Genomic DNA, 14765 nt, shown 5'->3' on the forward strand with positions numbered 1-14765 from the left:
TGTTGGTGCACCTTGGTCATCTAGACTCGAGCTAGACACGAAGCCCAGGAAATAAGCTTTGTCCTTCGCGTCATAGGCCAGCGAGTCATTGTCCCTGTGCAGTGGCGCAATGGCAGGCTGGCAGAAATTTCCTTGGACAGCCTTGGCAAGTGACAAGAACGCACGAGTTCCGAGGAAAGTCGTTCAAGTCTCTCGCCAATTCTGCCTATGTGCTTTGACCTCTCCTCGGTAATAACTCTTTTGAGGGACCAGGAGGCTTGATTGTACTGTTTTTTAAGTTTTCATCCTTAAACACCACCACATTAACCCAATCCTGATAGCTCTCCTGATTGCGTCGAAAGGCCATTTTGCAGGAGCGGTCAAACCACGGTTGTGACCTGCACCGAGGAGAGTTCCATACCCACACCACCACTAACCACATAAGCCACAGCGTCAGCAGTGGCATCTGGATCGTCCAACGAAAAACCGATTTGTCTTCATCGGATCGTCTATCGTCATCGGTTAGGATGCAAAAAAATACACTACTGACGGCGTGTAGCGGCAACCTTAAAAGCGAGGCCGTGTTAGGTGCGTGATCGGCGCGGTGCTCCGGATGACTTGGCGATGGAATAAACCGTTCTGCCATCTTATTCTTTGATCAACACTATTATACAGAACTTTGAAAAAAATTTGTTTTTTTTTTTTCTATTTCTATACATGCCTTGCGTTCAGTAGAATAATTTATTGTTTCCTTCGTTCCAGGTATGTGACGCTCGAGAATATAATACGGATTTATGCATAACAGAAGCGCCTTATTTAGAGTCTTAATAGAATAGTGTTGTTAGCAAGTGTGATTGCGTGCGTAAGACTGACAGATCTAGTGGTGGGTGTAGTGGGAAGTCGTCAAGATTGAGCTGGTGGGGCTTGGTTGGGGCAGGCGCGGCCGCGTACGACCCATGCATGCACCGGGCGGCATGTTGGCCACGCAACGCTCCCAGTCGTGCAACGAGGAAGGCGCATTTTTCGGGGCCCGAGCGCTCCGCCGGCCGCGGGGCAAAGGCAGCGGCACTCCGCCCTGCTAGGGGTACGCCATGTCGCTGCGCAGCCTGCACAGGAGGCTCTCCTCCGCCCATAACACGTGAGTAAACCTTGGATAATATTAATAATAATAAATGTTTATATCAGACACACATCCATATTGCATAATTTAACAAAGTCACAATTACAATCAGTCAAAATTACTTAAGAATTACAACTATTTATGAATATTAACCTATTAATTTTAATTAAAAAAAAATATTCGATATCTACCGCTATTTCTGATTCTTACTATGATGGATAATGTTTACGTCTAGATAGTATCTCTTGCTGCTAGACAACCGATAAAAACAGGCCCGGAATATTAGTTTAGTGTGCGTGACAAGCTACCTACGTCTTACACTCGCGATTTGTATGTCACTTTGTGTTACTGTACGTGCTTGTCATAATAGAGAATAGTTTTAAACTCAATTTTTTTCAACGTTTTCACAGCTGTCATAGTCTACCTAGACGTATAAATGATCTGAGGAGTAAACCTATTGTATATTAGTCGCTTCGCTCTTTTCTCCTCCTTAAATAAGCCCAGGTTGAATATAATAGCGAAAAACAGGAATGCTGGGAGAGTTTCTTGTGCCGCTTCTTCTCTCTCAGAGCGCTATTTGTTTCCGAAGCGGTAGTAGTATCTAGTATATTAGAAATTACATCAAAAAGAATTCTAAAGAAATCAATTTTGAGAAAATAAATGCCTTTTGTGCCTTTTTATAGTAAAAGCAGATAAAAGTGTATGTACTTATGTACGCACATCTCCGACCACATGGTCAAATGGTAAAAGGCATTTATTTTCTCAAAATTGATTCCTTTAGAATTCTTTTTGATGTCATTTCTTATACTACTAGATACTGCTGCGTTCACATGAACGCAGCATAAGAAGTTAAAACTATTTTTAATACAACCCTCTGTATTACTTCAGAGTCCTGTTATCTTGGTAAGCATAAGTACCTGATGTTATGTATTGGGAGTATCTAAAAAATCATGTTACAAGATATATATATATACAGGATGTCCCAAAGTTATGGGACATGAAGAGAAAGTACCTTAAATATCGTGGATAGGGTATTTTACTGAAAGAAGACTTTATTGTATTTTTAAAAGTTAGTAATTCTGCATTCTGCAAAGATTTTCTAAGAATAACTTGCCTCGTCTGGGTATCGAACCGCTTAAATGTAAAAAAAACACCCCTACTTTCATGATGACAATCGAAAGAATGGCCAAAAATGCGGCTGACAGTATACGGGATTGCGTTCCGTTTTAAATAGTAACCAGTATAACTGACTATAAAGGAACGGCTTCACAGTATACTAAATTGACGTCACACTGAACAGTGGTCGCAGTGCATATCGGAACATACCCTATATTTACCATTTCGTGACAATGACAAATGACAACAAGTGACAAACAAAACGTGGCGCTGTTTATAGTTAGAAACCAAGTGAGCTGTAGGTCTATAGTTATATAAGTGTATAATCTATGATTGTAGGATCACCACTTATGGAAACTGGTAACAATTACTGACAAAACGGTTTTTGACGGTTAATTCATTATAGCTGCCCGGACAGAATTCGTTCTGTCAAAAGTTTATAGTAAAAATTAAATAAATATAATGTATATGCATTAAAAGGCATTTATTTTCTCAAAATTGATTCCTTTAGAATTCTTTTTGATGTCATTTCTTATACTACTAGATACTACTACCGCTTCGGAAACAAATGGCGCTCTGAGAGAGAAGAACCGGCGCAAGAAACTCTCCCAGCATTCTTTTTTTGTGCTCTTTTCAATAAAAATATACAATATTGTACAGTCATTTCTATCGCTATAAAATAATCACAATCTAGTCCCAGGCTGTCCAACCATTTCGATATTCAGTAGTGGTGTAATAGGATTTACGACAGAGCCATTTTTTTTAAATAACATTTAAATTTATTTATAGATAATGCCTGAACAGTGGCTGCGACTTTATTATAGAAGTGTATACATTTACCCTTAAAGCTATTATGTATCTTATGAAGCCTACTAGAATTAGTTACAAGCAATCCCTTATTTCTAGTGTTATAATAAGAAACAAGAAAGGACTGAGAATAGAACCCTGTGGAACACCTATTCCCACAGGTTTACCCGAAGACCGTTTGAATTTGCCGAGTGAACCCGTTATTTATGTCGCAACATGCATTTTAAATCTGAAATATCTTCAAAAATATTCATTTAAATAACATTCTGGAAAGATCTATATTAATCTAGATTTAATGCACAATTATTTCTCGTAAAAATAATTTGGTCCGCCATTTTTAACAAGTTTATTCCTCTTTGGATTGCGTTCGAAGGTATAGGCAAATTTTCGTTTCCTTATTTACTTATTAATCCATTACTGTTAGTTTTCTTACTGATTTTACTTACGGAATCACAGTCTTAAATATTCAAATATGTTATAAGAAATGTTTTGAACCCCTGAAAATTTGTTTACATTCTTTATCTTGTCTCGTTGGCCTCACTATATTCGATTAAGTGCGATGAAAAGTATACGAAAAGTGATCGAAGCCCCCAATGATGAAACGGTAGACGGCTAGCCATCGAGATGTGAATATTCAATTACCTTCTAAATCAAAAGCGAAGCAATAACAAAACACAACCGGCTTATTTAAAAATATACTCTCTTTCTCAGACATACGACACATTTTGAAGTACAGTTAAGTTTAAGTGTATCCTCTTGTAGATCGCAGGTCGTAATGTGTCTCATATATGCAAATTACAATCACTGTCGGCTTTGTAATTGGAATTGAGAAGTAAACAGACTGGTAATTGGTATTATAAGAAGAGAGGGGTCCCAATTTATGCGCAGAGATAACTGTAACGAAATTTCTCCGTGCAAATAAAACTTAAGTGAATGAATTTTGACTTGCTAAAGACACTGGGGTTGCCAATACGTACCCACAAGATTACCATTGGGAACTCTATTACTAAATTAAATCAAATCAAATAGTTTATTTGTCTAAAATAGGATTAAAAGATAACTTTTTTGACGTCACTAAATAAACAACAATTTAAATGTGTTCTGTTATAAATAGGTATTATCTTATCTTATAAAATATATTAAAAATGTATAAATTCCATTCGTATAATAATACCCTGCATTTCTGTTTGCTTAGTAATCATTATACGAGTTCTTACAAGTTTCCGTATTAAAAATATATTAAGGTTATTTAAAAGTTTCTTACGTATTTCTTCGAGAATGTTATTATAGAAACAACGGAATAGCTAAAAAAGGCTGCAATGGTAATGAAGGAACAGCCGCGCCGTCACTATGATTAAACAATCATACTTAAACCGTTTCATGCGTTCTCTATTAGTACTAATTGTTAGACAAAAAGTCAGATTTCGAGTATCGACCGACCTAAAATAATGATGAATATCTTTTAAATTTCAAAAATGTAGCAAAGACTACAAAATCAAAACAAGTAATAAGCTAAAAGAAAAAATATACATTGCTCGCTATGCAAGCGCATAATCAAATCAACGTGTATCCTTATCTTCAATGGATAGGGTCCTCAGCGTAACCCACACTTCTTTCATTGCTTGCCATGCGGTGATTCGATTATACGTCAAGCACAGTTTATGCGTTAGTGTGACAATCAATAGCAAACTCGCAATTGAAATTTAAATCATTTATCTATCTATTTTAGTTAGCCTTGTGAGAGTTGATAAACTGACATGCTAATTAACATATTTACATTTTAATAATAACATTATATGACTATTCAAATTTATATAATTGTGATATTAATTTTTTAATTTTATTGTGTTTTAATTTTTTAATTTTTATTAAAATGCATGTATAAAACTTATATTTAAAAACAATTTTTTTTTAAGGATGAATAAAAGGCTTTTTTATTTTATTTTGTTAGCCTTGTGTAAAAGCAAATTTCGGCTATTGGCAATAACTGCACTTTTATACCAAATCCATTTGAAATTCTACGGTGTTTGTTGACAAAAAGAGTACGAAGTATACTTATTTCATATAATTCAAATGATTATTAATTTAAAAGCTAATGACGACAAAAATTATAAATCAAGAATCTATTATATTGCTAGCTGACGCGACAGACGTTGTTCTATACATAATAAATAATTTACTATTTTTTATGAATTCTTCAATAATATATTTTCATAACATAAAGAATAATTTCGTAAAATATGCTCCCTGTTGTTATAATGAAATGAATTGTTTCACAGCAGAACTGTCAAATCCCAAAGTCCCAAATCGAAATAAAAACTATCCCATCTCTCAAGTTGGACTAAACTGCACTACATGAAATAATCATTTAAAATCCGTTCATTAGTTTAGAAGTTCACTGAAAACATTTCAACCGTCATTTGCTATTATGATATATCACTGTGTCCTCACACTAGATTATTGTACCTATTATTAACCACTAACCCCCTCATTCATAATAGTCTGCTAACTTAAAGCATTGCTAAGTCTCACTCTGTCTTCTTCTATTGACCTAAGTCAGAATGAGAAAAAACACTCCTAAGCGGCTGTTTAAAGTTAGCGGACCATTATGAATAAGGGGGTAATTCTTTATACTAACCACATATTCATACCGGATAAGTAATTAATACTAACCTTGTTTTTTATTTAACTTATCTCTCGGGTAAGTGAATTTTTTGTCTTAATGGGAATAAATTATTCTATAAACGGAAACAAACATCAGGACTCTGGATTTAGAGATATTAAGATTGTTCCGAGATTTAATATACTTCAGTTGATCCACAGAATATCAACAAAGTAACTATGTAAATTAAATTGTCTTATTACTGATTCGAAAGTTGCGTGTTTAACAGTTGTAGACAGTATGATAATGCTGTTGCAATAACTGTCTTGTATCGCACATAGGTTTTCTCGACATCAGTGTCGAGATTTCAAATCATTTCAAATCAGTAAGTTATCCGAAAGACTGGTCTTTCGTATACCTTACCCACTTATTCATAATCACTATGATTTAGAATTTTTGAGACAGAAACATTATATAATTATGTATTTATATATGTGTATAAGAATGTAATACAATGAAAGATTGGAATGAAAGAGATTGAACAAGCCTCGACTGGTAAATAGATTTACATATCAAATGAAAAGAATTTTTTTTTTTTATATTTGTTCATCTGAATAAAATGATATTAAAAGCGCTTCTCATTCAGCTGTTAAGAAATTAATAAAAATATTGCCAATTTTCTTCCCTTTACTTTGAATAATCAAATTCAGTCGCGTAGCTTTGGCATATAAGAGTAACAGACAGACAGAGTTACCTTCATATCTTTAATATTAGATATCCAACATGTAAGTATTGAATATTGAAGTTGGTTTAATATTGACACACAAATTGTTTTAACTTAATCTAATATATAAAATTCTCGTGTCGCAGTGTTTGTAGTTAAACTCCTCCGAAACGGCTTGACCGATTCTCATGAAATTTTGAGTTCGTATTGATTAGGTCTGAGAATCGGACAACATCTATTTTTGATCCCCCTAAATGTTAGGGGTGGTCCACGGCAATATTTATAAATTTGTTTGATTATGAGTCAGCATTAAAAAATACATACAACTTCAAATTTTCACCCATCTACGATCAACAGTTACTTTTGTATCGCGATTTTAATATCGGCAATACAACGTTTGCTGGGTCAGCTAGTTTTCATATAAAAGGATATTTTAATCGTCGTTAATGACCATAGCTTTAAGACAGTAACAATTTTAAATAGATATAATAAAATGAAAAGGTTAAATATTTGTTAAATAAGGTCAGTAGTAGGGATTCGCCGGTTCTGGATCACAGTAGTGGGGATTCGCCGGTTCTGCCTCCCGGGTTCTGGCTCACTTGTACGTGATGCCTACTAAAAAAAAAAGTTTGGTGTCAAACTGGGGGTTTTTGATGTATTTCCGAGCGATTCGCTGATCCGTTTTTCGATATCTCTTATAGTTTCAAAGTTAGCTTTTTAAGTTAAACAGATCCATACTCATTACAAATCAGTGGTAATTAACCTAATGATTGGTGAGCGACTCAATGTTCATTCCATGAATGCGATAAATGTAATATAATAATAATAAATCCCTACTACTGAAGTCCTTTGTCGCAAACTCCTTCTAATGATATGAAAATGTAACAATGCCTGAGTCATACTTCAATATCATTCTTTTAAATTTCAATATAGATAATTATTTTAATAGACGAAACAATGTATTGGAACAACCTTTGGGTTATCTTTATCTACATATATAAAAATGAATTGCTGTTCGTTAGTCTCGCTCAAACTCGAGAAAGGCTGGACCGATTTGATTAATTTTGGTCTTGAATTATTTGTGGGAGTCCAGAGAAGGTTTAAAAGGTGAATAGATATGAAAATGCTTGGAATTAAATAAAACAACGATTTTGTTTTTCCTTTGATGTGTCCTCCGTCGTTCAGAAATCAAATTAAAAGAATATTGTAAAATGATAAACTAATTATAATTTTTACATCATTCTCAGGAGGTAAAAAATAAACTTCATTCTAGTTACTGTAGTTGGTAGATTAGCTACAGATGTTAACTATCTATCAGATTATTTTTATGTAGATTGATAAATCTTAAGTTTTGTCAAAAAAAAACCTCTGAACCTAACCGCACCACAAAACAAAACAATAAATATAGTTTAACAGAAAGCTTTAAATTGATTAAGTTTAGGTCTTTTATTTATCCATTGAGGCAGTAAGAAGTCTGCCGGGTCGGCTAGTTTCTTAATAAAAATACTGAGGTCATATAAAACTACTAAGAACATTATCGTTTAAAAATCATCAAAATCGTTTTAAATTTAAAAAAAAACTCAACGGACTTTATATTATATTTTTTCCTTTGATTAACGCGAGTGTTAAACATTTAAATAAGACACTTTTTTAAAAGGACTCTAATAATGGATTAAAATGCGTGTAATTGTAACTGTTTTTACATTAGATTTTGCGTACAAGTGAAATTTTATTGTTATTTTAGCTAACCCGACGTTTCGTGACCTTTCCAGAGCACGTTTCAGGGGAACTGCGGTCAGCCTTGCGAAACTCTTTAAGAAAAAAGCGTTTCACTCGATTGTATGAAACGTGCAGTAGAGAGATTGACACATAGCTGCTCTAATAGTACGACGACCTGTATAGCCGAGTGGTTAGCGATCCTACCTACTAAGCTAGAGGTCCCGGGTTCGAATCCCGGTAGGTGCAAGGATTTATACGATGAATATGGATGTTTGTTTCCGAGTCATGGATGTTTAAATGTATTTATGTATGTTTATAAGAATTTATGTATGTTTAAGTAATTATATTGTATTAAATATATCATTGTCTTGTAACCCATAATACAGGCTATATATGCATAATTTGTGTGAAAAGTGTGTCAATATTATTATTATATTATTAATATTATATTATAATCTTGTAAAAAACGAAGATAGCCCAAATCCACTACGTTTTAAGCAACTATTCGCTTTCAAACTTAGCCGGATTATACTTCGTCGCCATATTATATTTACTATTTCAAACTTATGTCAAATCTTAGTGCACGTTTAATACTGAACTAAATTTCAATTTTTACTTAGGCAGTTCCACCTCTTATTACGTAGTACTTACATCCTCTTTTACTGCGGTTGAAATGAGTCAAGATAGTATTTCTAATAGTAGCCATTATGAAGATTAGCGCCATTTGTTGCCTCTAAGGTGGTATTTGCTGTAGATCTGTCTATTCGGTTTGTCGACTATGTCGGTTTTTGTCAAAATTTACTGACAATGTCCTCTTCTTTTTTGGTGTATGTAGCTTTGGGTATTAATATAGAGATTTAGAAATACCAGGTGTTAGATAGTTGTAGCCCCACTTGTCAATTGAAATTTGGGTGTTTTTTAATTTCAAATGCTTCACGTATCAACATCGGAGAAATCTATTCTCTTTTGCCAAAATTTTTGGTTGTTCGAAGCGGATGTAGTGGTTTTGGACGGTCTAGTATGTATTCAAATATAGCTGACTTAGAGTGACGTCTGTGTTTATATCTTATATATATAGGTTTTCCGAAGAACAGTTTGACCTGATTTGGGTTGTCGTACTCCAGCTTAGCATGACATGCCACAAGTTTTGACTCACTTTGTGACACAACATGCTCATCATCTGGATATGGGGCGATCCTCCACAATATAGTTTTCATGGAACATTCTTTCACGTAAATCCAAACTATAGAAAGAGCTGCCGTACACGGTATGCCTAGAATAATAAGACACCATCAAAAACCGGCTAAAACCACTTTAAATCCCTACAACACTCCTGTGATTCCTCTGGAGTCACAAGATTGTGAGCACATGCGTACATATGTTTGTCCTTCTATTCCTTAAAAAGATTCCGAAAGGGTAACAATACACAAAAACAACACATACACATCCAAAAGTGAAAAAGATAATAATTGCTTTAATGCTTTAGATGGGTAAACGTGGGTATACTTATATAAAACCAAGGTATAAGAATGCCTGACTTTGTACCATTCATAGATAGTCTAGGTTTGGATAAATATGAGAATTTAACAGCAATCACAACAACAATGGAACATTACATATAATGTCCGGATCACACGCCACCATCGTCAGATGTTAGTAGACGATATAATGACAGTGCACTTATCTACAGAGCCAATTTAAAATGGCCGCCAAGCGTGACCAAGACATTTGTGTTATGTCTTCACATAAATGTAAAATAATAAAGGCGATAACAATATCACAGAGTTCGTCAAAAGAAGTAGTCAGAGTTACTAACTCAGACGTCTTACAATTTTAAGCTCGTAAATTTCTTTTCATGACACTAATAAATGCATAATATCCATAATCCTAAGATGCTGAGATATATCTCAGCATATTTATTTATTTATTTATAAAGGCTTACCAACTTAATACAATTTATTAACTTATGCACTAAGAATTAAACAAATATCATAAAATAGTTTAAATGTACTTAAATTATAGGTAGGCACAACATTACTATAAGAAATACATGTGATATTTTAAAATCTAAAATCTATAAATTTTGGAGAGCAATATAAATTTGTTTTTTAAAATTAAGAAAGTTTGAAAAGAAGATATCAGTGTTTTCATCTATATTAAAAATACAATTATATAATTGTAACATTAGCTGTAGAGGAGAGTTATATTAGAAGTAATATCTTTACTTTTACTTTCATTAATAAGTGCCTATATTCCTAGATCTTTTATACGTCTAGCTAGATAGACCATGACATCTGTGAAAACGTCGAAAAAAAAATGAGTTTAGAACTAACCCCTAGTTTGAGTAATTCACGCACACTAATGCATGCATAAAGTCATACAAATCCGCCTGTTCTTATCGGTTGTCTAACAGCAAGAGATTCTATCTAGACGTATAAATTATCTAAGCTATTTTCATCATCTTTATAAGTTAAAAACTACAACCACTGCGAAAATATCTTATTATACTGAAATCGGTTAAGATTTGCCTGTTTGTACAGATTGTTATTAGGTAAGTCTATATCTCACATGGTATCTCTATCTCGTAGTAACTTCCAGAATTGTTTTCCTAGATCGTAGCTATCCTATAATTCACTGGGAGCATGCCAAATGCAAGGCACAGCTCTTATAATACCGGATCTGCTGAAATTCAGTTGTCTTACCAAAAGTAATAGAGTGTTTGATTTTGTTCATCGCATTTTGATTATGGATCTTAAATTGATGTATTGTTTTAATACTGCATTTATCGGAAAAAAATGGAATTAGGAGAGGTGAGAATGAATCATGCAATTAGTTTATCATCATGAGTTTATTTTAATTAATTTTCTGATTAAATAAATTAACAAATTGGAAACACGTAATAAGATATTAATATAATTACAGATTTGTATAAAGATTGTGAAGTTTCTAGCAATATAATGTCAGCTAGATGCCACAGCGGCGCCTTTTCTGGTGTCAATAGTATTAGTGTTTTAGCATTATTGTGATTTGGTTTGAAGGGCGTCATAGCTAGTGAAATTAGTTGGCTAGTAAGCCTTTGTACTTATTTTTTGTAGTGGCGAGTGCAATTGCGATGTTGCTGAAAGTTGGGATTTTTCAAGAATCTTAAGCGGCACTGCATTGTAATTTGCAGCGCGTATCACTTACCGTCTGGTGAATTAATTATTTGCTCGTTTTTTGAACACTTTTTCTCATAAAAAAACTCGATTTGTGTTTGGGATTGCCCGATAAAGATCTATTAGAATTCGTTTTTATACCATATAAACGGCGGGTAATTTATACATTATATTCCACGGCATTTGGAATGTTATGATGTCGAGTCAAAAGTTGAAGTGCACCAAAACCAACGAATAAACAAGAAGCTAGATTTTGTTCTCGAAATATAAAACGAATCGATGATTGTATTTAAACATCAATATAATGTTAAGTTCAAAAATATGATACCTGAGAATGTATAAGAATGTGATAAGGGAACAAATGAATAATAAATCTTTATTTTATTTCAAAACTATGGTAGCAGAAAAAGAAAGCCTTATTGCAAATAAGCGCTCTCTTTTAGGTGAAAAATTCGTAATAAATAATAATAAAAGTACAACAAGAGTTTCAAAGAGAAATTAAAATGTTAGTAAAAACAGAAAGTGTAAATTTAAAACTGCTTGCAGTATTTCTTTAATGGCAATTCTTCATTTATTTCATACTAAAGGTTAATGAAAAACCAAAAGCACGTATCACATCTGAAGCAAGTCGCAGCTTTAAGTGTTGTGGTATTTGCAGGAAAGTGCTGTTTTGGCAACATTGATTGTTAAGCACACGGAGATTGTGTCTATATTTGCTTGTGCAATTTAATTGAGAAGGTCTTTACCCAGAGAACAAGGGTCGCACCGCAAGTAGATTTGAGACCGCATGGAATGTATTTCCGGGCTTCGTGTACAACATGTAATGTAATGGACAATTGCCACACCAGCTGTTTTGCTTCGATACACATAGCTTTCTAATGCAACCTGCCCATAAAATATTTTAGATATATTTATTTTCTCGCTAAATAATGTTAAATATTCCTGTGACTTTAAAATGGAGTAGGGTGATAAAGAGAACCGGATCGTTGTGATAGCATAACACAATGTAGGAATGGAGTCAAATGCTACTCATAAAACTATTAATCCGCTAGGTATTCATTGTATGTTTGTGTGTATGTTACAACCAAACTATGGAATGAGGTTGTGTGGTAATTTCCGGGACGATACGCCATGGGTACCTTCTAAAAAAGCGCGTACACTATTTTTATGAAAATAAGGGACGACACATTTTTTTATGAAAAGAAGGTAATTGCCCATTACAATGCAGTGCCGCTCAGGATTCTTGAAAAACCCCAAAAATTCTGAGCGGTAATACAATTGCGCTCGTCACCTTGAGACATAAGTTGTCAAGTCTCATTTGCCCAGAAATTTCACTAACGACCGCGCCCTTCAGACCAAAACACAGTAATGTTTACACATTACTGCTTCACGGCAGAAATAGGTGACGTTGTGGTACCCATAATCTAGCCGGCATCCTGAGCAAAGGAGCCTCCCACTGGTAAAATTTTCTAAAGGGCCGGCAACGCTCCTGTGATTCTTCTGGTGTTGTGAGTGAAGGTGACGGGTGTGGGATTAATTAACATCAGATGATTCCTACGTTCCTTTGTCCTTAAAAAAAGATTATTTATCCATAAAAAAACATACTATGTTGCAAATAAAATGAAATCTAGGCTAAAACTATTCATAGCAAGACTAGGTAGATGCACCTTTAAAAGTTTTCCTTGTTTTAATTTGTCTTTCCACTCGAGACTAAAGAAAAGCTGGAGAAAATTAAACAGAGATGCAGATGTCAGTTCTACCGTAATTTTAACTGCACTTAAAATCTACGTTAAGCAAGTTTAAGACGCAAGTAAATACTTGATCTAAATTTACTTTTGTATAGTTGCGATTTAAATAGAACAGCATGGGCCATTTTGAAAACAAATAGCATGAGTTGATATTATCACAGAATGGTTTAAAAAGATGTCTTTGTTCACGTTCACGGGTAGGACGCAAGTAATTGCCAAAGGGGATGTAAATACTTCGTCTTACGAGAGGGAATTCCTAAGTTGAAATTTAGTTTAGTATAGCAGTGAGATTTCACATAAGTTTGAAATAGTATGGTGACGAAGTATAATCCGGCTAAGTTTGAAAGCGAACAGTTACTTAAAACGTTGTGGATTTCGGCTATCTTAGCATTTTACAAAATTACAGCCGTCATCTGTCAATATATCAATGATTGCACGTTTCAAACGATCGCTTTTTTCTTAGAGAGTTTCGCTAGGCTGGTAATTGCTATGATGGTGTAATTTGTAGCGAGCAGGTGTACTTAAAGTATAAAGTTGCCGTTTAGTACTGAAATACTTGTTCATGATACTTCAGTGTCTTACAAGAACGTGAAGTAGGGGATTTATATAGTTTCAGGCGCGCGGTACCTAATTAATGACACTAAAAAGTTAAAAAATGGTTAAATTTATACACCTCTTATGCAAATATTATACCTACATTAATAGAATACTATTATTTGTATATGTTACCTATTGATAGGTTTGAAGTCGGTGCCAAGCCAAATGTAATAATAGGTACCTACACTCGTCATGCGTGACTTTGAGCGGGATAGCTTCATCTAGAACCAAACAAACCAAGCGGGCAGTTATAAGAATTCCATTGGAGGTGTATAAATTTAAATCTCAATTAAGTTATTTTATACTTTTGAGTTTTTGAAGTCGTTTTAATTAAACATAGTTTATTTTTAAGTTTGGAAATGCTGTTGTTTGCACAGTTTTTCAGTGAACACTTTGTGATTGCAAGGCGTTGTATTCAAAGCGCGGTCGAAACACAACTGAATGCCTAACTAGATGCGGAGGCAGAGTTTTGCTTCAAACTGATTGTGAGTTTATTGTACGTCTATGAATTATTTGTATTTACAATATTGCAAAGCAAATAATATTCTTTCAACTTTCACTTCACTAGTAGTGTTAATTTAGATTTTTTACGATTTCACCACACCAAACACTTATCTCGTGACCTTCCAAGAGTAACTTCCTCCCGGATCCTGACGTTCTACCTAAAGCGAACCTGTGGTGGTTTATTATTAGTGTAGTACTAAATTCCGGCTTCCTTCATGGTATATATATTACTAAGTATTTCACTACCAACTTACAATACCTATTTAAGTAGGTCGGCTACATAACAAACTTTTTGGTCAATAATAACACAATGATATAAATAGAACAACCCACACGACGTTTGCGAGTCCTGCCTTATTTTTACCAGAACTACTACAGCGGGATACATAAATGACGTCATAGGTCACGTAGCCTTTGGCTTCTTACTAAAGCGGTCGGGCTGTAGCTAACTTTCGAATATTATTGGATTAGTGGACGAAATTTCATTGAAGGTCTATTATTAGCGAGGAGGTTGGATTTCATTGTTCAATTTACACATTGTGGCGATGACGTAATACAAAAACATAATAATACAAATAAATGAAATCTATCACAAGGCTTATTCATATGGAATTATTTTTAAGTATCTATCTATCCCATTTAAAGACTTATATGAAGTTTATTACACAGGCATTTTTGGAGGCAAAAACGAGAT

The 14765-nt window shown here is 34.1% G+C and overlaps 1 protein-coding gene across 7 annotated transcripts in view; it reads left to right on the forward strand.

The window, feature by feature from the left end:
- The window catches only part of LOC126972155 (potassium/sodium hyperpolarization-activated cyclic nucleotide-gated channel 2), a 313446-nt gene that overhangs the window by 24945 nt on the left and 273736 nt on the right, over positions 1-14765 (forward strand). For all 7 annotated transcript variants that reach the window (XM_050818746.1, XM_050818749.1, XM_050818751.1 and 4 more), the window contains exon 2: positions 742-1117. In XM_050818746.1, coding sequence (XP_050674703.1) covers positions 1071-1117 — 47 coding nt within the window. In that variant the 5' untranslated portion in view covers positions 742-1070. The remainder of the gene's footprint in view (positions 1-741; positions 1118-14765) is intronic.

This window comes from Leptidea sinapis, chromosome 25 (genome assembly GCF_905404315.1).
Source record: "Leptidea sinapis chromosome 25, ilLepSina1.1, whole genome shotgun sequence".
NCBI lineage: Eukaryota > Metazoa > Arthropoda > Insecta > Lepidoptera > Pieridae > Leptidea > Leptidea sinapis.